At 50.4% G+C, this 26,799-nt stretch overlaps 1 protein-coding gene across 7 annotated transcripts in view; it reads left to right on the top strand.

The window, feature by feature from the left end:
* The window catches only part of SRC (SRC proto-oncogene, non-receptor tyrosine kinase), a 56,063-nt gene that overhangs the window by 15,015 nt on the left and 14,249 nt on the right, over positions 1-26,799 (top strand). For 4 of the 7 annotated variants that reach the window (XM_060122276.1, XM_060122275.1, XM_060122270.1 and 1 more), the window contains exons 2-5: positions 6,479-6,546; positions 18,725-18,892; positions 20,140-20,444; positions 22,131-22,230. In XM_060122276.1, coding sequence (XP_059978259.1) covers positions 20,147-20,444; positions 22,131-22,230 — 398 coding nt within the window. In that variant the 5' untranslated portion in view covers positions 6,479-6,546; positions 18,725-18,892; positions 20,140-20,146. Of the gene's footprint in view, positions 1-6,137; positions 6,391-6,478; positions 6,547-17,699; positions 17,836-18,724; positions 18,893-20,139; positions 20,445-22,130; positions 22,231-26,799 lie in introns of those variants that run through there. The other 3 variants (XM_060122272.1, XM_060122274.1, XM_060122271.1) reach the window with 3 other exon arrangements.

The raw sequence follows: 26,799 nt of genomic DNA, 5'->3' as shown, positions 1-26,799 counted from the left end.
GGAGGAACAGCGAGGAGGCTAGGGGAACAGAGCAAGCGCAGGGAGGATGACAGGAGGAAGGGCCATAAGATGCGGGGGTGTCCAGCGCAGGGAGGATGACAGGAGGAAGGGCCATAAGATGCGGGGGTGTCCAGCGCAGGGAGGATGACAGGAGGAAGGGCCGTAAGATGCGGGGGTGTCCAGCGCAGGGAGGATGACAGGAGGAAGGGCCGTAAGATGTGGGGGTTGTCCAGCGCAGGGAGGAGGACAGGAGGAAGGGCCGTAAGATGCGGGGGTGTCCAGCGCAGGGAGGATGACAGGAGGAAGGGGCCATAAGATGCGGGGGTGTCCAGGGAGGGCCTCTGGACCCTTCTGATGTTGGCTCTTTCCTCCCAGTGAGGCGGGGGCCGCAGGAGGCCTTCTGAGAGCACCTGGCTGCTGTGTGGCGAGCAGACTGGGGGCTGAGGGTGGAGACAGGCGGACCAGAGGGACGACTGCATTGGTCCAGCGAGGGGAAGGGGTGACAATGGTTGGCCCAGGCTAAGGCAGTTGATGGGGCTGTGGGGGGTCCAACATTGTTTTGCATTATTTTATTTCATCTTCCTTTTTAAACTCTTTATTATGGAAGCGTATTAGTATAACAAACCCCATGAACCTGTCACTGAGCCCCAAGTACCGCCCATGGCCAGGCCTGGCCCCTCCAAACCTGTTCTGTGCCACCCCCTTCCTGTGTCATTTTATTTATTTATTTTTTGCAGTACGCGGGCCTCTCACTGTTGTGGCCTCTCCTGTTGCGGAGCACAGGCTCCGGACGCGCAGGCTCAGCGGCCATGGCTCACGGGCCCAGCCGCTCCGCGGCATGTGGGATCCTCCCGGACCGGGGCACGAACCCGCGTCCCCTGCGTCGGCAGGCGGACTCTCACCCGCTGCGCCACCAGGGAAGCCCCCTTCCTGTGTCATTTTAAAGCAAATCCCGTACGCATGTCTTCCTTCACGTGTAAATCTTTCAGTATGTATCTCTAAAAGATAAGACTCACGTTGAGAAAGTAGCCACAAAAACCATAATCTACCTGAAAGAAATGCACAGTAGTTCCTTAATATCAGCAAAATCCCCTTCGTCCCCAGATATATTTTGAGGTGAAGCTGATGCCTCCGGGCCTCCCCGTCTTTGCCGTTTTAAAGTGAGATTCATAACGGCCCCTCCTCCCAGGCTGTTGTGAGATAATCCAGGTAAAATACTGAGCACCGGGCCTGGCATACAGTAGGTGCTCAACAGGTGGTTAATGGCAAATACTTACGGCACATTTGCTAAGGTCTGGGCTCTGTTCTAAGCCCTTTACAAATATGACTTCATTTAATCCTCACAACAATCCTTGGAGGTAATTATTATTTTTGTCCCTATTTTATAAGTGAGGAAATGTAGGCACAGAGAGGTAGAGTAACTTTTCCAAGGTCACACAGCTAGGAAGGGTCAGAGCTAGGTTTTGAAACGAGACAGTACAACTTTTTTTTTTTTTGGCTGCACCGCACAGCTTTCGGGTCACAGTTCCCCGACCAGGGATTGAACCCAGGCTATCACAGTGAAAGCGCTGAGTCCTAACCACTGGACCGCCAGGGAAGTCCCCAAGCAGTACAACTCTTAGTCCCCATGTGATGGAGGCTATGTGAGCCCAGAAAAAGAGAAGTACCTCTCTCAGTTGGAGGGTAGGCAAGGTCAAGTATGACCTGTGGTCAGGCCCATAGGGTGCCCTGGAGTTCATGGGGGGCAGGGGGAGGTGGGTGGTGAAGCCTCAGGAGAGGAAACAGCGTGTGCAAAGGGCTGGAGGCTGGAGGGTAATTACGAGTCCAGGGAGGGTTAAGTGGTGGGGAGGAGGGAGCGTACAGCAGACGCCCCTCCACCCTTGGCCTTGATCCCATGAACAGCCCGTAGGAGCATTAAGGGTTTTGGCTCTCTTGCTGACCACTGTGCTCAACTCAGGCTTGGATGCCTTCTCCCCCAGAGACCTGCCAGAGCCCCCATTTCATGGATGAATAAAGGAAGTACTGGACCTTCCTGAGGTCACATGTCCAGAGTGGCACCTGTGAGCTTTGAGTGTGTGGGGTTGAGCACAGGGCTGACAGTGTCGAGGGGCCTGGCCGCCAGGTGCTTCTGCCCACCCGTGTCCCTGGACGGAGCTCCTGCGTGGGTGTGGGCGGGGGCGGGGACGAGGGGGCACTGTGTGTTCCCAGAGCAGGGAAGCAGCCAGAGCTGCTGGCAGGAATAGCGGGCACTGTGGGCAGGGGCCGGCTGGCATCTGTCCCCCCAAGGCCTGTCGGCCATCAGCCAGCGGGGGTGGAACCACGGGGGCGAGGCCTGGGAGACATGACCTTGGAGAGGCTGGGAGAGAGCAAAACATGTCACCTCAGTGTTCCCTGTGGTCACCACTGATGCTGGGGGTCTGTTAAGGAATCCTTGGCATGCCAGGGCCTTTGTCCGGGTGCAGATGCTGAGGCCCAAGAGGGGGCGTGACTTGCCGAGGTCACATGGAGATTCTGATGGAGGCCTTCCACTTAGCCACATGGTGGCCAGCCCTCATCTGGCCGGGCCAGGTGGTGTCTGGTTGGGTCCCTGGGACTTGCCTAGTCTGTGGTCCTTTGGGGCCAGCATCTCCTCTTCTAGCTCCTCCTCAGCCCAGCACTCCTGGGCCTGGTGCCCCAAGAGTCTCATCTTCAGTCCGGGTCCCAGTCCCACACCCTCATTCAAGAGCTGGCCTCCGCCTTGCTGTGTGACCTGAGGCTGACTGCTCTCCTCTCTGAGCCTCCGCTTCCACATCTGTGAAGGGGGAGATCTCACAAAGCTCTCTGAGATCAGGGCTGTGGCCTCCTGGCCTGTGAGCTGCCCTCCCCATCCACCTGCCAGGCTGCCTGGCCTGGATTCTGGGGTAGAGGGTGTCGGGGGGGTGGGGTGTCAGTGAAACCTCCCAACCCTGCCAACCTCACCAGCCCCAAAGATGCTCCATGGCAGGAGGAAGTGCCCTTCCTCTTGGGTGGGGGCCTTGGAGAAGGGAGATAGTGGGTGTGGGCGAGATGGAGGTACCCACTGTGTGCCTGTCTTTCCCCCCATGTTGCTGCTGGAGAAACTGAGACTACATGACTTAAACTGACCTGGCTCTTTGCCTTTCTCTAAATGGTCCCACCTCTGGGCCTTTGGCCAAGTAATCCCTTCTGCCTGGATCATGCTTCCCCTTCCTCTTTTCACAAACTGCTCAGCCTTTGGACCTCAGCTGAGATGTCCCCTCCTCTGGGAAGTCCACCGTGGTTTAGGTGTCTCCTCTGAAGCTGATCACTGCGCTCTGATAGGATCACTGTGGGATGAAGCCTCAGTAACCTCCCCCCCCCCGCCCCCATCCCTCCCAGCACACTCAGGGGCCTGAGAAAATCTTCATGGGCTTCTCTCTCAAATTTTCAGGTCTTTCTGACCTAAATTGCTGGACGGGTCCCTCTCGGGGCCTCCCTCCGACCTCCTCGTGCCTGGACCGAAAGCCTGCAGCGACCCAGTTAAGCTGGAACCCACTCAGTCCAGACCTGCACATCTGACCTTCCTGCCTCAGGGCCTTTGCACTCCACTTCCTGGCTGGGGCAGTTTCCTGGAGCCCTGTGTGCTCATGTGTAAAATGACTGTGGCCATAGCTTGTTCCAAGGCTGTTGGGAGCATGGAACGGGTAGTGTGAACCCCAGGTGGGAGGGCATGAGGGGGAAAGGTGTGGTCTCCACACCGCCATCAGCATGCCCCATTCCACCCCACCAGCCTGCACTGGAGCAGCCAATGGTGTTGAGTTCCGGGGAGGGGGCTGAGCTGGCTGTGGCCCTGGCTTCTTCCTTGGGTCCTTCCTAGTGGCCCAAGGGGTGGCAGCCCCTCTTCAGGGAGAAGCTCAGAGAGGGAGGAACTTGTCACTTAGCTGCTAAGAGGCAGGATTTTAATCACATCATTTAACCTGTCTGTGTTTCCGTTTCCTCTTCTGTAAAATGGGGTGATAAGAATGGCACATAGGGAAAAAAAAAAAAAAAAAAAGAATGGCACATAGGGACTTCCCTGGTGGTCCAGTGGTTAAGACTCTGCACTTCCCTTGCAGGGGGTGCGGGTTTGATCCTTGGTCGGGGAACTAAGATCCTGCATGCCACACGGTGTGGCCAAAAAAAAAAAAAAAAAAAAAAAAAAAAAGCGCTAAACGAATATTAGCTGTTGCTACTGCCCTTATTCTTATTACTGTCATTATTGATGTTCCCCTGCTCTGAAGCAGGACTCCCTTCTATATCCCGAAACCACTTGTAGAAAAACACCTCAGTTGAGCACGTCATTCTTTTGAGAGTCTGAAGGAAGAAAGGGAATCAGAAGATTCCTGCCTACGTGTGGGAGGCTCCAGGGGAGGCAGGAAAGGGTCACAGCCCCCACTTTTGGGATGGGCGTGATGGGCCGGCACCCTCTCCCACGCTCCTCCAGCCTCAACTTCCTCCCCTGTAGACACGGGCCAGTGCTGGTGGTACCTGCCCCCTAGGGCTGTTGTGAGGAGGGTGGGGCATCAGCTGGGGACCTAGCTTTGGAGGTTCAGAAGGGTGACAGGTTCATTCCGTAAGTGGTCCTTCTTGGGCTGTGTGGCCTTGGGCCAGCCACTCCCCCTATCTTGGCCTCCATTACCCTAGTAGAAAAAGGACTGACTGAGGGCCCTGCTTAGTCCCTGGTGTAATAACTCCCTTCGAGAGCCCAGCTGGGACTGGTGCCCTTGGGGAGAGGGGCCAAAGTGGCCTGGGGCCAGGAGAGCCAGGATGCCCAGCTGGTCCTCTGCTGTCTTGGATGGTGGCCTGGGCAGCTGACTTGGTTTTTCTGAGCCTCTCTCTGTTGCCTTCTCTGGGAGATGGGGGCTGATCGTCCCTGTGAAGCAGGGTCCTGGTGGGAACTGGAGAGCTAAACAATAACAATGGAAATAATAAGGTAGCAGTGGTGGTCGCGCCCCCCCAACCTTTATCCAGCATGGCCTGCGTGACCAGGGCACACGTGGTTAGCTCATTTGCTCTTGCAACTGTCTGGGGTGATTATGGATGTCTCCATGGTACTGAAGGAGGCTTTGGTTGACTTGCCCAGAGTTCTCCCAGGGCCACAGCAGGAGCCCCCTTAACCAGGATGCTGCAACCCGCCTGACTCTGATGGGTGCCTGATGGGACCTTTTTGCTTCCTCCTCTCCAGAGGCAGGACAGATGGACTCAAATGGGCTGTGTCCCTCCTGCCGCCCCTCCCCCCCATTCCCCACACAACCACCACCACCCACTCCTCCCACCCCCGGTTGGGCCACTGTTATCAGGAGACATTCCTGGACTGGCTGAGAACAGCTTTCACCTTGGGTGCTTTTGAGAAGGGATGTGACTGCTGATACAGGCCCTGGCAGTGGCTCCCTTGGGCGATGGGCCCTGGGACCTGAGGCTACGGAGCCCAGGCAATCCGAGTCTGCCTGCCGATGCTGTCTCTTATGAGCCGTGTGACCTTAGGCAAGTAACTTGACCTCTCTGGACCTCAGTTCCCTCATCTGCAAAATGGGGCTGACCACATAGGACTGCAGAGGGTTCACCTGGGCTCGTAGATGTAGTGCACTTCTCAGCATGGTGCCTGGCACACAGGAGTCTCTCTACCCATCAGCCAGGTGCTGTTATCATCTGAGAACCAGTTGTCCCTCCTCTTTGTTGGGGACCCCAGTTTAGATGGCATCTTTATGCACCTTCTGATGCGTGCACATTGGGATGGCCCTTGTGGGCTTTCTCTTCTCCAGGCTCGTGGGACATGGGAAGGGTGGAGCTGGGAGAGGACCTTTCCAGAAGTTGAGAAGGTGCTGTGTGACCTTAGGTAGCCTCTCTCCCTCTCTGAGCCTCCTTTTCCTGGTCTGCTCTATGAACACTTGGACCTGGGTGAGGCTCTGCCCCAGCCCCTTGTTGTCTTCACACTCTCTGTAATTCCTCCCTTCGATGGTCCAGCTACTTGGCTTTGTCTGTCTTTCCTATGAGAGTGTCTGGCACATAGTCGGTGCTCAGCTGAGCTCTGTTGAAGGAGCCAGTGAATGAACGACTGAGCGAATACCCAGGGCTTTCCTACCTCCAGGCCTTTGCCTGCACAGCTCCCTCTGCCAGAGGCACAGCCCCCAGTTATCTCTATTTGTGGACCTCCTTCTCGACCTTGAAGCCCTTCTCAAATGCTGCCTCCCCCAGGAGTCCTTTCCCAGTTCCTCCCAGTTGGAGGGGATTGCTGATGCTCTGAACACTTGGTCCCAAGTCTCCCTGGTGGCACTTGTTAACAATCCACCTCGGTGTACGTAGTAACGTATTAATAACCAGCATGAACCATGCACCTACTGCGAGGAGCCAGACACAGACACGGTGGGGAGCCCTGTGCGTGTGTGCGTGCGGGGCCTTGTCTTATTTAATCCTTCACAACAACTTTGCAAGGCAGATACTATTATTATCCCTCTCTTTGCAGAGCACAGAGGCTCAGAGAAGTGGAGTGACTTCCCAGGTATGAGAGAGAGCACCAGGATCTGATACCAGGTAAACCTGTCTTTTTTCTTTCTTTCTTTCTTTTTAAATTAGTTTTTATTGGAGTATAGTTGATTTACAATGTTACAATGTGTATATATATATATATATATATATATATATATATATACATATATATACGCACTCTTTTTTAGATTCTTTTCCCATACAGGTCATTACGGAGTATTGAGTAGAGTTCCCTGTGCTCTACAGTAGATTCTTATTAGTTATCTGTTTTATATATAGTAGTGTGTATATGTCAACTTTTGTCTTAAACAGGAAAGAAAAAGCATTAACACACACAGTAAACAATAATTCAAACAGTACAGAGGAAGGCAGGGAAAAGTAAACCTCTCCGGCACCCAGGTCTCCTTGCTGGAGGCAGCCATGGGAGGAGTTTCTGGTGTGTTCTTGCAGGGAGTCCAGGCATATGTAAGCATGGATATTAGAAAAAATAGCTTAAAAACCTCAAGTGATCATGCATGGTATCCTCAGCCCTACATGTGGCTGTTTGCTCTTGACAGTGTGCCTTGGAGGTCATTTAGTGCCGCTGCTTTCTTTTTCCTGATTGCGTAGTATTCATTGTGTGGATGGAGACCATGCTTTATTTAATTAGAGAAGACTACTTTTGGTTGTTTCCAGCCTTTTGCTTATTGCAGACCATTCTGCAATGCATATCTTCCGTCGTGTGCTTAGTGTTCATGTGTGAGGATACCTCTAGGATTAATCCCAAATTGCAGTGTCCGAGAATGTGTGCAGTTGTAATTTTGTTAGATATGGCCAGAGGGTCCTTCACGGAGGTGGCACTGATGTACCTTCACACCGCATCCTCTTCTTCCCCTCGCTCTCACCAACACAGATTGATCTAGAATTTGGGGATCTGCCAATCTAATAGATGAACAGTGGCCTCTGGTGTAGTGTTGTTTTGTTTTTTTTTCAAACATGGCTTTATTGAGATAGAATTCACATACCAGACAATTCACCCATTTAAAGTGTACAGTTTATTTATTTTGTATGTATCTATGTATGTATGTATTTATTTATTTGAATTTTTGTTGGAGTACAGTTGATTAACAATGTTGTGTTAGTTTCTGCTGTACAGCAAAATGAATCAGTTATACATATGTAAACTTTTCTTTTAGCTCCTTTTCCCATATAGCTCATTACAGAGTATTGAATAGAGTTCCCTGTGCTATACAGTAGGTCCTTATTAGTTATCTCTTTTATATATAGTAGTGTGTATATGTCAATCCCAACCTCCCAATTTATCCCTCCCCCAAAGGGTACAATTTAATGGTTTTTAGTGTAGTCACAGAGTTGTACAATCATCACCACAATTTTAGAACAATTTCATCACCCCCCAAAAGAAATTGTGTAACCCATTTTGTCAGTCTCCACTGCCCCTCAAACCTTCCTCCCCCCAGCCCCAGGTGACAACTAGTTTACTTTATGTTTCTATAGATTTGCTTATTCTGGAACTTTCATGTAAATGGAATCATACAATACCTAGTCTTTTGTGTCTGGCTTCTTTCACTTAGCATGTTTTCGAGGTTCACCCATGTTGTAGCATGTATCAGTACTCCATTCCTTTTTCTTGCCAAATAATATTCTGTTATATGGATATACCACATTTATTTACCCATTCATCCATTGATGGACATATGGTTGTTTCCACTTTTTGGCTATTATGAATAATGCTTCTATGGACACTCATGTTCAAGTTTTTATGTGGCTATGTTTTCTTTTCTCTTGGGTCTATATCTAGGAGTGGGACTTCTGGGTCATATGGTAACTCTATATTTAACCTTTTGAGGGACTGCCAGACTTTTTTCAAAACAGCTATACCATTTCACATTCCCACCAGTAATGTATGAAGTTTCCAATTTCTCTACATCCTTGCCAACAACTTGTTGTTTTCTATCTTTTTAATTACAGCCATCCTAGTGGGTGTGAAGTGGTATCACATTGTGGTTTTGATTTGCATTTTCCTGATGACTAATAATGTTGAACATATTTTCATGCAGTTACTAGCCATATATTTTCTTTGGAGAAACGTCTATTCAGATCTTCTGTCCATTTTTAAGTTGGGTCATTTCTCTTTTTGTTTGTTGAGTTGTAAAAGATCTTTATATATTCTAGATACAAGTCCCTTATCAGATATATGGTTTGCAAATATTTTCTCCCGTTTGGTGGATTCTTTTTACCTTCTTGATGGTGTCCTTTGACACACAAACGTTTTTAATTTTTTTTTGTAAATTTATTTATTTTATTTATTTATTTTTGGCTGCATTGAGTCTTCATTGTTGTGCATGGGCTTTTTCTAGTTGTGGCAAGCGGGGGCTACTCTTTGTTGCAGTGTGCGGGCTTCTCATTGCGGTGACTTCTCTTGTTGCAGAGCACGGGCTCTAGGTGTGTGGGATTCAGTAGTTGTGGCACACGGGCTCAGTAGTTGTGGTGTACGGGCTTAGTTGCTCCGTGCCATGTGGGATCTTCCCGGACCAGGGCTCAAACTCGTGCCCTCTGCATTGGCAGGTGGATTCTTAGCCACTGTGCCACCAGGCAAGTCCAAACGTTTTTAATTTTCATGAAGTTCAGTTTATCTATTTTTTCTTTTGCTGCTTGTGTCATGACTAAGAAACTATTTTGATCCAAAGTGGGGAAATTTATGCCTGTATTTTCTTATAAGATTTTTAAAGTTTTATCTTGTACATTTAGATTTGTGATCCACTGTGAGTTAATTCTTGTGTAGGGTTTGAGGAAGGTGCCCAACTTCCTTCTTCTGCCTGAGTGTATCCAGTTGTTCCCGCAGCATTCATTGAAAAGATTCTTCTTTCTCCATTTAATTATATTGGCACACTTGTCAAAAGTCAATTGACCATAAATGTGAGTGTTTATTGCTGGATTGATTTATAAGTCTATCCTCATACCAGCACCACACTGTCTTGATTTCCAGAGCTTTGCAGCAAGTTTTGAAATTGAGAAGTGTGAGCCCTCAGGCTTTGTTTCTGTTTTTCAAGATTGTTTTTTCTATTCTGGGTCCCTTGACTGTCCATATGAATTTTAGGGTCAGTTTGTCAATTTTTGCAAAGAAGCTAGCTGGGATTTTGTTTGGGATTGTGTTGACTCTAGATTAGTTTGGGGACTATTGCCATCTTAATAATGCATAGTCTTCCAATCCATGAACATGGGATGTCTTTCCATTTATTTAGTTCTTTAATTTCTTTCAACAATTTTTGTTGTTTTCAGAGTATATGTTTTGCACTTCTTTTGTTAATCTTATTCCTAAGTCTTCTTTTGATATTGTAATTTATTTTCTTAATTTTATTTTTGGATTGTTTATTGCTAGTGTATAGAAATACAATTTATTTTTATATACTAATCTTGTACCTTGCAAGTTGCTGAACTTGTTTATTCTCATAATTTTTTTAGTGGAATCCTTAGGAATTTTTATATACAAGGTTATGTCATCTACAAATAAAGAAAATTTTACTTCTTCCTTTCCAATCTGGATGTCTTTTATTTCATCTTCTTCCTTTATTGCCCTGGTTGGAACCTCCAGTACAATGTTGAATAGAACTGGTGAGAGCAGACATCCTTGTCTTGTTTCTGAGGGGGAAAGCATTCAGTCTTTCCCCATTAAGTATGTTGTTAGATATGGCTTTTTCATAGATGCCCTTTGTCAGGTTGAAGAAATTCCCTTCTATTCCTAGTTTGGTGGGTGTTTTTATCATGAAAGTGTGTTGGATTTTGCCAAATACTTTTTCTTTATCTACTGTGATTATTGTATAGTTTTTGTCCTTTATTTTATTGGTATGGTATATTACATTGATTGATTTTCAGAATTTAAACCAACCTTGTATGCTTGGGGAAAATCTCACTTGGTCATGATGTATAATTCTTTTTATATGTTGCTGGATCCAGTTTGCTAGTATTTTGTTGAAGATTTTTACATCTTATAGTCATAAGAGATAATGGTCTGTAGTTTTCTTTTCTTATGATGTCTTTGTTTGGCTTTGGTGTTAGGGTAATACTGGCTTCATAGAATGAGTTGGGAAGTGTTCCCAAGAGAAGAATTGGTATTAATTCTTATTTATCTGTTTGGTAGAATTCACCAGTGAAGCCACCTGGGCTTGAGTTTTTCTTTGTGACATGTTTTAAAATTACTAATTCAATCTCTTTACTTGTTTTAGCTTTATTTAAAATTTCTATTTCTTCTTAGTTTCAGTAGTTTGTGTTTTCTTAGGTATTTGTCCATTTTATCCAAGATATCTAATTTGTTGGCATGGCATGGCATTGTTCATAGCATTTCCTTAAAATCTTCTTTATTTCTGTAAGATTTGTAGTTGTCCTCTCTTTCATTCCTGGGCTTAGTAATTTGAGTCTTCTCCCTTTTTTTCTTGCTCAGAACAATTTTCTTGTTTGTCAATTTTGTTAAGCTTTTCAAAGAACAAACTTTTGGTTTTGTTGATTTTTCTCTATTGTTTTTTATTTTCTATTTCACTAATTTCTGCTGTAATCTTTATTTCCTTCCTTTCACTTGCCTTAGGATTAGTTTGCTCTTCTTTTTCTTCTTCTTCTTCTTTTTTTTTTTTGTTTTTTTGCTAGTGTCTTAAGGTGGAAGTTTAGGTTACTGATTCAAGATCTTTCTTCTTTTTTAATATAGGCATTTACAGCTATACATTTCCCTTTAAGTTCTACTTTACTGCATCCCATACATTTTGATAAGTTGTGTCTTCATTTTCATTAATCTCAAAGTATTTTCTACTTGTTTGGGTGGTTTCTTCTTTGACTCATTGGTTATTAGGTGTATTAATTTTCACATATTTGTAATTTCCCAAATTTATTTCTGTTACTGATTTCTTTCTTTTTTTTTTTTTTTTTTTTTGCGGTACGCGGGCCTCTCACTGTTGTGACCTCTCCCGTTGTGGAGCACAGGCTCCGGACGCGCAGGCTCAGCGGCCATGGCTCATGGGCCCAGCCGCTCCACGGCATGTGGGATCTTCCCGGACTGGGGCACGAACCCATGTCCCCTGCATCGGCAGGCAGACTCTCAACCATTGCGCCACCAGGGAAACCCTGTTACTGATTTCTTAATTCATTTCATTGTGATCAGAAACATACTTTGTATGATTTCACTCCTTTTAAATTTATTGAGGCTTGTTTTATGGCTTAGCATATGGTCTATCCTGGAGAATATTCCATGTGCACTTGAGAAGAATGTGTATTCTGCTGTTGCTGGGTGGCTTGTGTAGTTTTAATGTGATTTATTTTCTAAGTGAGATTGAGCATCTTCTCATATGTTTAAGTACCAGTTCATTTGCTGTAAACTATCTGTGGTTATATTTCTTATTTTATGGGAGCTCATTATATATTAAGGGAAAAAAAACTTTGCCTATCTATGAGTTACAAATGTTTTCCTAGTTTTTGGTTTGTCTTGTGAACTTATGATGTTTATCAAGCCATGCAGACGTTTTAGATTTTTATATAGATTGATGTATTATTTTAAAAATGATTTTTAGGTTTTCTGGTCATGTTTAGAAACGCTTTTCCCATTCTGGGATTAGAAAACTTATTCTCCCACCTTATTTTAGAGCTTTATGGTTTTATTTTTGTGTGGTTTAAATATGATTGATCTGGAATTTATAGGCATGTGGAGTGAGATTGCGATACAGCTTTGTTTCCTGGTGGCAGACCATTGGTCCCAACTCTGTCTTAAAAATAGTCTACCTTTTTCTCACTGTTATGAAATGCTACTTTCATAATATATTAAATTTCCATATGTTTGGGGACAATTTTTGGACCCTCTTTTCTGCTCCATTAATTTATATATTTTTGTAGTGATATCACACAGTTTTAATTATTGTGACTTTATAGTAAGTTTTACTACCTGATTGGACTATTTTCTCTTTGTTACTCTTCTTTTTAAGGTTTTCCTGGCTATTCTTTCTTTTTTAAAAAAAATAATTATTTTTTTTTGCTGCGTTGGGTCTTCATTGCTGTGCACGGGCTTTGTCTAGTTGCGGTGAGTGGGGGCTATTCTTTGTTGCAGTGCACCAGCTTCTCATTGCGGTGGCTTCTCTTGTTGCGGAGCACAGGCTCTAGGCATGTGGGCTTCAGTAGCTGTGGCACACGGGCTCAGTAGTTGTGGCTTGCGGGCTCTATCTAGAGCGCAGGCTCAGCAGTTGTGACGCGTGGGCTTAGTTGCTCTGCGGCATGTGGGATCTTCCCGGGCCAGGGCTTGAACCCGTGTCCCCTGCATTGGCAGGCGGATTCAACCACTGTGCCACCAGGGAAGTCCCATTCCTGGCTATTCTTATACATTTACTCATAAACTTTAAAATTGACCTGCTTAGTTAGAAAAAAATCCTGTTGGGGTTTTATTGGGATCACATTCAATTTGTAGATTTACTTAGGAAGAATCGATATTTTTGCAATGCTTAGCTTTCTTTTTTTTTTTTTTTCCTGGCCACACCGCACAGCTTGCAGGACCCCAGTTCCCCGACCAGGGATCAAACCTGGGCCCTTGGCAGTGAGAGCTCAGAGTCTCAACCACTAGAATGCCAGGGAATTCCCATGCTAAGCTTTCTTTCATTTTATTTCCTGATTGCTGTTGGTACATAGCTACATTATTGATTTTTGGATATTACATTTAATTTCTTTCTGCTTTACTTAATTCACTTTTTGTTCAATAGTTTTATAGAAGATTCTTTTGGATTTCTCAGATCTATATTGATAACAGCTGCAACTGATGATACTCATCTTCTGTTTTCCAATTCCATCCATTTCTTTTTCTTAGCTCATTGCACTGGCAAGCATCTTAGAGCAAGGTTAACTAGTGGACATGTTTGTCTTTTCTGGACTCTTTCCCTGTGAAGTGGCTTTTGTAGGCCTTGGTTCCAATCAACTCTACCAGACAATCTCTCCAGGGCCATGAACAGGGCTTTACACACAGTTGGAATTTTGGAAGCCTTTGCCTAATTGTAAGAGTGGTTAGAAAAGAGAGCAAGGATCTGAAGAGAGGTCTTCCACAGTGGTGATAATAATAGCTAGTATTTATTGAGCACTTCCTATGTTCCAGGCACTTTATCAGTATTACCTCATGTTTTCCCCTCAAGCCCAATCATATAGGAGCAATTACACAGATTCCCATTTTTGATAAGGGGTAAACTGAGGCCCCTTGGAGGCTGCATGACCAGGAAATGGCAAGTTGGCATCTGAACCTGGCATTCTGGCTCCAGGCTTTCCATGATGCTTCTTCTTCCTTGGAGGGTCCAGAGATATGGATGGTGATGTCGGAGGTTGACCTCTGACCTGTGTTGCCTCTGTGTTAGGGAGGTGGAGATGGTGGAATGGTGGGGGTACCTGGGGCAGGGAGGGTATCAGCACAGTGGGCGGGGCACCAGAGGTGCCTTCTGACTGTACTCTCCTGACCCTCGAGCATCCCAACTCTGCTGCACTCGCTTGCTGTATGGCCTTAGGCAAGGTTTTGGCTTCCATGAGCTTTGGTCCCATCTGTAAAGTGGATGTAGTTATAGTCCCTACTTCACTGTGCTGTGGGGACAATTGAGTATCAACTGCATGCAACGTGCTCAGTTCTGTGCTTGGCATTCAAGGCCCTGCCACTAACTCTTGCTTCCTCTTGCGTTGCTCCTCTTGTCACCTGTAACGGTAATAACAGCAAACAACAGTGAGCGCTGTTTATCAAGCACTTATTCCCTGCCTGGCACGTGGACTCTCACTTAATTCTCAGATGTTAAGTTTATTATTACCCCCATTTTATTTTTTTACCTGTTTATTATCTGTCATTTTTTATACATCTTTATTGGAGTATAATTGCTTTAGAATGTTGTGTTAGTTTCTGCTGTATAACAAAGTGAATCAGCTATACATATACATATATCCCCATATCCCCTCCCTCTTGAGCCTCCCTCCCACCCTCCCTATCCCACCCCTCTAGGTTGTCACAAAGCACCGAGCTGATCTCCCTGTGCTATGCAGCTGCTTCCCACTAGCTAGCTATTTTACACTCGGTAGTGTATATATGTCAATGCTTCTCTCTCACTACGTCCCAGCCTCCCCTTCCCCCACCCTGTGTCCTCAAGTCCATTCTCTACGTCTGCGTCTTTATTCCTGTCCTGCCCCTAGGTTCTTCAGAACCTTTTTTTTTTTTTTTTTTTAGATTCCATATATATGCGTTAGCATACGGTATTTGTTTTTCTCTTTTTGACTTACTTCACTCTGTATGACAGACTCTAGGTCCATCCACCTCACTACAAATAACTCAATTTCATTCCTTTTTATTACGCCCATTTTAAAGATAAGGAAACTGAGAGCTGAAGTGACTTGCCCAAGAAGATTTAGCTAGTAAGTAGTGGAGCCAGGATGTGAACCCAGGTCTGACTGGAGTCCTCACTCTCAACTCCTAAGCTCCTGGCCTCCCCTCCACTCTTAGAAGAGGTGGAGGTGACCTTCTTCAGAGTCAGGAAGGAAGGAGCGGGTATGACCTGACTGCACTACAGTTTTTTCTGGACTCTTCTGGATGTTGTAAGTAGCTGTGCCTAGGGGCATAGCCTAGGCAAAGGCCAGGAGGTGAGAGGGTAGGGGGCCCACGGGAGGAGGCCACAGCCCCAGCTCCACAGGGCCGCGTGGACCCAGCTGAAGGGTTTAGGCCTCACCCAGAGGGGGATGATGGGGAGCTTTTGGATTAAATATTGTGAAGAATTTGGCCTCCTTCCAGAACGTTCTCTAAACCTTACGGCACATGTGTGTGCACGTCTGCACATACACACACATACACATTCACATGCTAATTTTCTTTACAGAAATAATTGTAGTTCATGTGTACTACGTTCCAGGCACCCCACTCAGGCCTTGTCTGCATTCTCCTTAATCCTCTCACCAACCCTTTGACATAGGTAGCACTATTACCCCCATTTTCTAGATGAGGAAACTGTGGCCCCGAGTGGCACAGAGGACGTTCTACGCTGCCATCTTCCTCTTCACTTAATAGTGTGTTGTGAGCGTCTTCCCAGGCCACACCGAGCTCTCATTCTGTTTGTTTATCTGCACAGCTGTCCACTTGATGAACAGACCAGCATTTATTTGTCCAGTCCCCCTCTGCTAAACACTTAGGTCTTTTCCAGTTTTCCGTGAACAGTGTTGAGCAGTGGCCCTATTTGTTTGTGTGCGTTACAGAGATGCCTCTGGTTGCTGGACGAGGGCGCCCTGGAGGGGCCCCCACTGATGTCCCAGGTCAGGACGACAGGGGCCTGGCCTGAGGGAGTGGAGATGGGATGTGGGGAGGGATGCATTTGAGGAAGATTGGCGGGGAGGACGGGCGAACCAGCCCTGAGATGGAGACATGGGGTGAGGGGAAGTCGTAGAGGGAGATGCCAAGTTAGTTTGGGACCTGCTGAGCACGAAGCGCTGGGGACACTGATGCGGAGGTGCTATAGGGCATCCCAGTACCTCTCACGGTAGCGATAGCTCAGGCCTTCTGTCCAGAGCCTGTGGTCAGCAGCAGCTCCCCAGAGGAAAGGGGCTACCTTCCTCTGGGAGCCTCAGACACCCCGAGTATGGAGCCCCCCCACTTCCTCTTGGACCCCAAGGATATATCTCTGCCTTGGAGTGAGCAAGTGGCGGAAAAGATGTGGGGAGTTTTCCCTTCTCAAATGGGCAGCTCATGGTGACTTAGCGTTTGGGCTCTGAGACAGGGTCCTGCCTCAAGAAAGGAGACCACGGTCTGGAAGGGCGGTCTCTCTCAAGGTCACACAGCACAGCAGCAGCCCTGCAGGGACTAGATCCCACCCTAAATGTGCTGTCCCTCCTCTAGCACACTCTGCTATGTCAAAGCTTGAAATCTTGGGCTTTCTGTAGGAATGGGGCTAGGCTGCCTTATCCACTCACACCCCATCTTGCTGTTCATGTGAAAGAGAGGTCCGGAGGGCAGGAGGTGGACCCTGTGAGCAGCCCCTGATTCCTGCCGCCCAGTGTGGTTTCATGTCCCCACTTTTTTTCATTCTCACCCTCACTGTGTTATCTCAGGCAGGTGCCTCAACCTTTCTGTGCTTCTGCTTCCTCATCAGTAAAATAGGGACACTATTAGTATCTACTTCCTAGATTATCATGGGGATTTGATGAGTCAATATTTGCAAAGTGCTTAGAGCAGGGCCCAGTACAAGGTCCAGGCTCTGGGAGTGTTTGAATATTGCAGAATGATACTTGGTCTCTACAGCATGGCATTGCAGGAACAAAGCAGGATGCAAATCATGTCTGTGCTCATTTAGTCTTTTGTCTATTCTGCAAATATTTCAGAGCACCTAGTAGGGATATGGAGATGGGTCCGACCCGGTCCTTCCCTCAGGGAGCTTAGAGTCAAGGGCACTAGATGGATCCCAATATACAGTCCTATGTTCATATGATGCCGGAAGGAAATGCACCGCCATGCCCAGGGGCTTGTCCACTGGAGGCAGGTTGCCAGCGTGCCACAGCATCTCAAGCATGTTCCGTGTACTTCCTCATGGATTCTCCCAGCAGCCCTATGACATGGGTACTGTTGTTATCCTCAGTTGACAGAGAAGGAAACTGAGGCACAGAGTCCCACACTGGGCTTGTAGGGCTGGGATTCACACACAGGTAGTCTGCTCCAGTACTCTGGCCCTTAACCTCGACCTGCCCACCTCTCCACAAACAGGTGGTACTTATATAATCAGGATCAACCACAAGGACCAAAAACACCCCAAAAACCCAAAACAAAAACCCAAACCCCACAAACCAACAAACATTGCAAGCAGAGGTCCTGGGCCACCTTAGTCTGGTCTTGAAGGACCTCTTATGTTTTTCTGAGTGTCTCAGTGGGGAGTGGTCTTCTGGGTTAGTGTAAGAGCTTAGGGGTCAAGAGCTTTTTTCTTTGCCCCCTCCCAAGTGGGCAAATGCATCCTCTTTGTGCTGGAAGGGCCTTCAGTTTCCAGCCCTGGCTTTCCTTCCCCCTCCACGGCACATTAGCCAAGTATATTTTCTCCTGTCCTTGATCACCTCCAGTGACAGGGGGCTCACTCTTCATCATTTAGTTCATTCTAAAGAAAGTTTGGGCTCTTAGAAAATTCTTCATTAAAATTTAAAAAATATTTTTAATGTGTTTTTATAACTTTTATTTCCTCTCAAAGTCCCACAAACAAGTCCCCTGTTAGAGCATGCACCGCCTGAGGCAGGACCTGGCCAGTTCATCTCTGTGTCTCCCTGTGGTGACTGGCAGAGGGCTTGCTGTACAGCTGGTGCTGTGAATACTATACCAGGGAGCAGGTGGGTGGGGATGCGGTGGTTGGGGCTCAGCCTCCATCGAGCCTGGGGCTGTGGGTAACCGGGTTAGTAGATCCCACAGGACACCAACTGTATGAGCGCTGATGGGCATCGTGACCTCAACGGATTGGGTTGCCGTAGCAATTGGCCTTCCTAGGCTTGTTGGCATATCCCTTGAGCAGGTCTCCCCAGGGCCTCCCCAGTCCCACATTCTCTGAGCTGGATGGCCCCCAGGGAGCATGCAGGCCACGCCCCCATTGTGCAGGCGGGCAGCCTGAGGCCCAGAGGGTTACAGGGACTGGCTAATGTTCACATAGGGAGGGGTGTCACAGAGCTGGGCTTGGCGCTCAGGGCAAACCGTCTTGCCTGAGGCCCCAGCCAGTCAAGGGGACTTTTGCCCATTCACGGGTTCCCAGAGGAAGTTCTGGACTGATTTCAGGGCCTGCGGCATCCCCTGGAGAGTAATCGGAGCTCATATCGCCAGTGTGCCCAGAATCACAGTACCGGTACTAGCTGATGTGGCCGGCTGACCTACTGTGCTCCCAGCACTCTGCCTTGCCTCCTTCAGTTGTCACAGGCATTTCCAGCTGAAGAAGTGGGGCAGAGGGAAGTTAAGTCACTTGCCTGAGGTCACACAGCCGATTAGGAGCAAAGCCAAGATCTGAGTCTGGGGAGTCTGGCTTCAGACTATGCCATGCCATACACGGCCTCACTCTCACTCTTGCTTTTGGGGGAGTGAAGGATACTTCAGGGCTGGGAAGCTCTTAGTATCGGGCCTGCCAGAGTCAGAGCCTGATAAATCATGACCCAAGAGACAGAACCTTGATGATTTCTCTTTCTAGTCATATCCTCCCAACAGTTCTGAGAAATCTGTTTTATCCCTACTTTGCAGATGAGGACGCTGAGGCCCAGAGAGGGGAAGTGACTTGCCTAGGGTCACACAGCGGGGAGAGGTAGAGCAGGGCCTCTAGTCCGAGACCGCCGACTCTACACCTGGTGTTCGTGCCGAGACCTCAGGCTGCTTCCCAGGTCCTCTGGGATAGCCCCTGCCTTGCACCAGGTGAGGTGATGACCCATCAGGGCTGCCAAGATGAGGGAGCTGGGAGGGGCGGCCATGGTGTGTGGGGAGACCCTGGCTAGGCTCCATGAGGACCTGCAGATGGCAACATGGGGAGCAAAGGGGGGGTGGCAGGGCTATGGGCGTCACTGGGGAGTTTGCAACTTGGGTTTCTCTGTGTTTCCCGATCTCTAGCCCTCCCAGATTTCTGGCTCAGAACTCTCTTAACTATTGAATAGTCACACATTCACACTCATTCATTCAGCTGTTTATTGAGCACCTACTGTGTGCCATACCCTGTACTGGGTACTGGGAGCACAGCAGTGAACTAGACAGACAAAAGCCCATGACGATAATCATGTAATCACACACACACACACACACACACACACACACACACACACACACACACACACACAAAACTGGGCCACATATTATCAAGGAGAGGCACAAAAGGCAAGGGGACTTAAACCAATGAAAGAAGTTGGGAAACACTTTCCAGGGAAGTGACTTTTTTTTCCTTAAGAGCTTTATTGAGGTATAATTGACATACCATAAACTGCACGTTTAAGGTGTGCAGTTTGATAAGTTTTGACACGTGGATGCACTCATGAAACCATCAGCACAGTCAAGATCATCCATCACCCTTAAACATCTCCCTCCCACCTGCCACATGCTGCCTCCAGGGAGGCAACGTTTGGGCTGAGAACTGAAGGAGGCATGAGTTACTCTGCTCAAGTGGTCAGGGAAAAGCATTCAGGCAGAGGGAACAGCTTGTGCAAAGGCCCTGGGCCTGGAGTGAGCTCCCAGCCATCTCTCCTTAGTTGCCCTAGTTGCAACTTTTAGCACCTTTCCCCCTGGTGTTAGACAATTTCAGTCAGTCATGTATTCACTAAACAAACCCTCAGCCTTCTCCTATATGCCTGGGACATAAACATGACTCAAGATACTATCCCTACCCATGAGAGACAGAAACAGTGACTCAGAGGAAGGTGGGGAAGGTTAGGGCTTCTGATTATGATGTGTTTCTTCTGTGCTTGGCCCTGTACCCAGGAAGCCCTTTATGGTTGCCATCACTATTCCCATTTTACAGATGGAGAAACTGAGGTTCTGAAAGGTAACTTACCCAAAGAGGCCTCTTTGGGCCTCAGTTTCCCCATCTGTAGAATGGATGGGAGTGCAGGCTAAGGGGCCTAGGCAACCCTGCCGGCTCCCAGAGCCCTTCACCCAGGGTCCTCTCTCGTCTCCAGCAGGACCATGGGCAGCAACAAGAGCAAGCCCAAGGATGCCAGCCAGCGGCGCCGCAGCCTGGAACCTGCTGATAACACCCATGGCGGCTGTGGCGGCGGCGGCGGCGGCGGCGGTGGCGGCGGCGGCGGCGGCGGCGGCGGGGGTGCCTTCCCCACCTCACAGACCCCCAGCAAGCCGGCCTCCGCTGATGGCCACCGGGGCCCCAGCACGGCCTTCGCCCCTGCAGCCGCCGAGCCCAAGCTGTTCGGAGGTTTCAATTCCTCCGACACAGTCACCTCCCCGCAGAGGGCGGGGCCCCTGGCTGGTCAGTGCGCCTGGGAGTGTGGGAGCCGGGTGGCCCTGGCGCCTCCCCCAGGAGGGCTGTGTGCCCTGGGGGAGCAACGCCCCCTCTCTGGGCTGCTGTTTCTTTCGCTCAGTGACGGGGAGGAGTCTGGGGGTTACTTGGCTTTAGGGACCATTGGGAGTTTCCTGGAGGCTTTATAAACTGGAAAGTGTGGTGCACACTCCACTGCCTTTAGGGGTGAATCCGATGTGGCGTATAAAGGGCCCTAGAGATATAGGACTATAGGCGGAAACAGGCCAGAGAGCCGGGGGGGTTCTCGGAAGCACGGGGACGGGTCTGAGGCATTGCTTTTTGCTCTGGTCAGCCCAGAGATGGATCAGGACAGGAGGCGGTGAGTGGCCAAGGGGGCGGGGCGGGTTAGAACGGAGAAAGAGAACTGGGGTCTTCAGAGGCCAGGCCCAATGCCGAGATGCGCCCCTGCACCCTCTGCTGGCGCTTTGTGGGTATAGCAGCGCCAGGCAAAGGATGCTTACAGATGCAGATGTGGTCCTGGCGACACACAGACATAAGACCCTCACACAAACATGTGCATTCTTACCCGGACACCCTCACACAGAGCCCCCCCCCCACACTCACACACAGTCAGCAACTCATTCAGGACACCCATACAGGACATTTACACGTGCTGAGCTAGAGACACTTTCGTAAACAGACACACCATGCACATAGAGACACACTCAGGGACACATGGATGTGCACCCTCCAGGCACAGACACACACCCAAGGCAAATGTACACAAATACAAACACACATATGCAAAAACCCTCACACTCCCAGATGGAGACAGACACATGTGGTCAGAAGCCCTTGAAAAGCACACACGTGCCCAGCTAGAAATGCCATCCCAGAGACCCACAGACTCACAGATGCACAGATGCACGTATGTGCAGTGAGAACACACAGGCACAGACACACACCCAAGTGAGACAGACCCACAAACATACCCATTCGTTTGTTCAAGAGACAGTTGTGGCGCCCCTTCTGTGTGCCAGGTCTCCTCTGGTGCTGGGGTCACAGCAACGTGTAAAACAGACAAAACCCCTGTGGGGGAGAGAAGCAAAGGGCAAGGTGTGTAAACCGTGCAGGGTGTTAGTGGGTGGGATGTATGGCTGGAGGTTGTAACTTCACACGGGGGGACAGAGAAGGCTTCGGAGGGGACAGTTACCTGCAGCCAAGATCTTCCCTGACACACAGAAGCATCCAGAGTCATACCTCCCCAGAACAGAGCCACGTCCCCAGGCGCAGTTTCCTTCGTTCACTGCTTCATTCATCTAATGGTTGTTTCTTGAGCACGTACTATACACCAGGCTCGAGGAACAAAACAAAGATGTCTGTTATTGGGGACTTCTGGTGCTGTGGGGAAGACAGATAGCAAACAGAGAAGCCAACACCCAGCATCCCCTCAAGCCCAGTGGGCGCACTCAGAGGTGGAGAGACGCACGTGCTTCCTACACGCCCTCACAAGCGTGCGGGACACACAGGCACAGGGGGACATGCGTAGAGGCCCACCCGCAGTGAATGGGACCAGGCCTCTGGGCTGGCGGTGGGAGACCAACCCCACCCCCGCCCAGGGTGCAGGGCTCTCTTGTCCACCTCTCCCCCCAGCCATGGCTCTGGCCGTTCTGACATGCCCCACCTTCTGTGCAGGCGGAGTGACCACCTTTGTGGCCCTCTATGACTATGAGTCGCGGACAGAGACTGACCTGTCTTTCAAGAAAGGGGAGCGGCTCCAAATTGTCAACAACACGTGAGTGCCTCCCTACCCCACTGCCCCTCAGGACCCCAACCCTGGGCCTGGTCTTGGGATAGAGCCACTTCTGAGCGTCCCAGGGCCAGCTTCATGGGCAGCAGGCAGAGCTGGGTGTCCAGGCAGCTGAGGTGCAGGGAACTGTCCTGAGGCCTCTGGGGGTGATGAGGTAGGCGCCGGTGGTCAGGGGTCTGGGACGGCTCCAGGGACAGAGATCTGGGTCCGTAACTGGACAGCAGGGCACAGCACTTCAGATCCCAGAACCCACACAGGGGCGTGTGAGCAGTGCAGGACTGGGCCGGGGACCCAGGACTACAAAAAGCAGGGCCTGTGGAGCTGGAGGCTGTGCCCACAGAGAGGCTGGAGAGCCTGGGCAACCAGTAAAGCCAGAGTCTGCAGCTGTAGAGGGAGGGCCCTCATTGGGAGGGTTGGGGGACCCATCCTGGGGACCCAGTGTGAGAGGAGTCAGGATAGGGCAAGGGGGTGAGATGGTGCGATAGGGTGTGGAGGGCGGGGCACCCTGGTGGGCATCTCTGCTTCACCTCCAGGGACTCCAGCCTTGGGGTGGGGCATCCTAGGGCCAAGTTGGCGTATGGGGGGGATGGGGGCCCCTGCCAGGCTTGGGGGCCCCTGTGAGCAGGGATAGTGAACTGGCGAGGGGTGGGTGAGGCTCTGGCCATGGGGTGGCGTCCTTCCCCTCCTCCCCACTCCCCTCCTTTCCTTGCCTAGAGTGCAGTGAGGTGGGGTGCAACGCCTGTGATGGCGGGTGGGGGGGTGCGGGCTTTGGGTCATGCGCCCTGGGGTGGTCACAGCTGGGGTGATCACACTGGGGGCGGAGCTGCCGACAGAGGGTGGGCTACAGCTCCACGCCTGCTGCATTCCTGCCTTCGGAGGGCCTGCGTCCCCTCTCCACCACCTCCCATCCCCCCAACAGCCTCGGGGAACCCCCTCCCCGTTCCTGGCCCTGCTTCCTCCCTCCAGCTCTCTCTCAGCTTCTCCCTCTCTGCTTCTCTCTCGCTGGCCCTAGGAGGAAGGTGGATGTCAGGTGTGTACACACTCCGTGGGCGGCGGGCTGGGTAGGGGCGCTTCACTGGTGGGGTGGGCTGCCGCCGGCATGTGCTTCATGTGGTCTCTGGCTCCCTTGGTTGCGCTTCCCCAGCTTCTGTCCTCACCCCCAATAGTTTGACCAGATCCCTACCTTAATCCCAGGCTGCGAATGGGGAGGGTCCTCCCATCACCCCTGTCACTCCCCGTCCACCTCATGCTAACCCACCCCCTCCCTGTTCAGCCCACACTGAGTGCCAGCTGCATGCAGGGCCCAGTGCTGGGCCCAGGGAGGTCTGGGTGGAGAAGGCCACGCCCTCCTGGAGCCAGAGTGTGGCCGGGATGCAGCCCCAGTCTGGGCCAAGCGGCAGGCAGAGGGCGGGGCCGGGGTCAGCTCAGGCCTTAGGGCCCCTGCTGTGTGCACCCCCTCTGATGGCGACCACAGGGCCTGGGAGTTTCAAGCAGGACCCTGCAGGAAGCACAGTGAAGTCGAGGGGATGGAGGGAGTGGAAGAAGGCGGTTCCCCTCCCAGAAAGGCAGCTCGTGGGAGGGTGCAGCGCTGGAGGGGGCTGGTGGCCTTCAGGGCTGCAGAAGGGCGAGAAGGTTCTAGAGGGTAGAGTAGAATCGATCCATGAGTATCCTCGAAGGCCTGGCTAAGGGGGTTGGACGTCTCCACCGTCTCCAAGCATTTCTTGCTTCTTCATGCCTCCCTGCCCTTTATGCATGTCGTTCTCGCTGCCTAAAGCACCCTTTCTCCCATCTCTGTCTGGTAAACTCCTATTCATCCCTCAAGATCCAGTTCAGAACTGCCCCCTTTGTGAGGCAAAGGGGAAAAGAGGTAGCAGGCATTTTTACCCATGTCCTTGTATTTGCTCTGCTGCCCTCCCACCAGGGCTGTAGTGATGGGGGAGGGGCCATCTCCATTTTGCAAATGAGGAAACTGAGGCTCAGAGATGTGAAGGCCTTTGTCCAAGGTCACACAGCTACCAAGTAGCAAAGTCAGGATTGGAACTTGGGCAGCAGCTCTCTCCCTTCCTTAAGCTGCTGTCCCGGAGGGAGGGGGCTTTCCCAGCTCCCCCCACCCGCTTCTGTCTGAGTTCCAATGCCGCTCCAGTTCTCTTATGGTTCCGGCTGTTTGTATCTCCCTCTCCTTAAACTGGGAACTCCTTGAGGGCTGCTCTTGGGCCTGCCACATTTCTGGGTCCCCCATCACCTGTTGCTCAGCACACTGTGGGTGCCCGGGTGGTGATTTTGCACGAGATGAGTGAACAGTCATAAAATAGCCACCGTCTCTCGTGCCTCGAGCGTGGGCCTGTTCTCGTGCGGAGCAGTTGCGTTGTTTTATTTATACAGCGCCACAGCCCTGGAAAGTGGAAATGCTTACTTGCTCCATTTTACAGATGAGGAAACTGAGGCCCAGAGAGGTGAAGTGACTTGCTCAAGGTCACACAGCTAGTAGTGGCAGAGCTGGGAGGGGTAGGCATGACCCCGAGCCCTTGGAAGAGGAGCTCTGTGGAGGTGCTGAGGAGCCGGGAGGAGGGAAGGGCCCGAGCTGGGGAGGATGCCTCAGGTTAGAGGCTTTGAAGTACTGGAGGATCTCAACCAGCGACAATGGGAAGAGTGTCTCAGGGGGTCACAGCTTGAGCAAAGCTCTCAAAACTTTGATTCTGCCTCTTTCACTCAGAGTCAGAGGGCAGCCCTCACGTCTTCCTTTGTCCAGCCCCTTCCCTTCCTTCTTCCTGCCTTCCATGATGGGCTGGGGGCTGCCAGGAAGTGATGGAGTCCCATCCGTGGGAAGCCCTTGGGTGGCAGTGAGGCACCCCGATTGGAGGGTGAGGGAGGGTGGGAGTGGATGGGGAGCCCTTCCTCACATCACAAAGCTCAGCTGCTCCTCTGAGAGAGTTGGGGGGCTGGCATTAGAGGAAGAAGAGGGATGATGGGATGGTGGGGAGAGGCTTAGTGGAAGACGGGCCACCCACATTTGAGGTGCTCATGTCTCATACCTCACCCAGGGACCACCCTGCATGTCCTTCCACTGTTGTTGCTTAAGGTCTATTATTGTGAACCCCCTGCTCCAACCCCTCTCCCTGCAGGAATGAGGGACTTTCTGAGTCTAGCCTGTGACTGGGCTGGGAGTCGGGGAGGGAGAGCTTAAGGCTGAGCCTGTCTGTTGGGGTTTGGCCAGGGCTGGCTGGGTTGGGGTCCTCACAGTAGCAGCCTGGAGCCCGCACGCCCTGGATCTCCATGCCAAACGGTTCTGCTCCTAGAATCCTGGGTACTGTGTGGTCTTGGGTCCGAGGAAGCCACTGGGGTCTGAGGTGTGACTGCCCTGAGCCCCTGCCCCGGTGTCTAAGTCTTCAGGAGTCAGAGCCCCTCTGGGTCTGACTCTGGGATGCTTCCTAAATTGCCCTTTCCTCCTACCCAGATGATTCCAGCAGCTTCTCTGGGGCAGTGCTCCAGCAGGCACTGGCTTCTGTCTCCTTGCCCTGGGCACTCCAGTTCTACTTCCCACCATGGGGTGAGGGACCCCTTCCGACCCTCCTCACACGACTTGCCTTGGCCTCACCCTGCTCTCTCCCCACCAACCATGGGTCCAGGCCTCAGGGCTCGGAAACTTGACTGCCTGGGCCGTACCCAGCTGCCCTGGCTTGCCTGTAATCCCCAAACGGCTCCTCTGGCCAGTCCCAACAGCCCAAATGAGTTAAACAGAAGGACCCACCTGGCATAATGTCCCAGGTTCCAAAGCGGCCACACTCCCAATGCACACGCCAGCGTGAGTTACCCACAAGGATTAGGCTCCAAAAAGAGGATCCTGAGGCTCAGAGAGGTGAGGTCAGTAGCGTGAAGTCACACAGCTAGTGACAGCAGTTGGGATGAAAAATTGTTGCTTGGGAACTCCTGGTCCAGTGCTTTCTCCTCTTGCCACATGTGGGAAGGTGAGGGGTCAGGCAGGGAATGTGTGATTCCCTTCCTTCCCTCTTCCTGCCTATCTGATAGGAACCAGGCCCTAGGGAAGGCGCCAGATGCAGTACATCTGCTCAACCTGTTAGGTTTACACCGCTGTTACTTCTGAGCCGGGCGCAGATTGGTATCCCCACCAGACTGGACTGATCTGGGAAGCTATGGGGCCCCTCATCGTGAGGGCAGTCCCTGGTCCTTGGTTGAGACAGCTCACAGCCACCTGAGGCAGGTTTGAGCCTCCCAGACCGTTGGCATGGGAAGATGGGGCTTGATCTCTCCATTTCACAGGTGGGCAAACTGAGGCTCAGATGATAATCACAGTAATCAGCTTACCCAAATCCTGGCTTGAAGCTGACTGATTTACACACTTTGCCTGCACGGGAGATTTTGTGAATATTATCTCCTTTTTACAGATGAGGAAACTAAGACCCAGAGAGGATAGGGTACTTGCCCAAGGTCACACAGCAAATCCTTATCGGAGACTGGAACTGAGCTGCTTTGGTTTTTAAAAACATTTTGGAGAGTGGGGAGGAGTACCACAGAGTTGCAGATTTAATTGCTTTT

Source organism: Lagenorhynchus albirostris, chromosome 15 (genome assembly GCF_949774975.1).
Source record: "Lagenorhynchus albirostris chromosome 15, mLagAlb1.1, whole genome shotgun sequence".
NCBI classification, from domain to species: Eukaryota; Metazoa; Chordata; class Mammalia; order Artiodactyla; family Delphinidae; genus Lagenorhynchus; species Lagenorhynchus albirostris.
The sequence above is the reverse complement of the archived record's forward strand: the minus strand, read 5'-3'. Positions and strand labels throughout refer to the sequence as shown.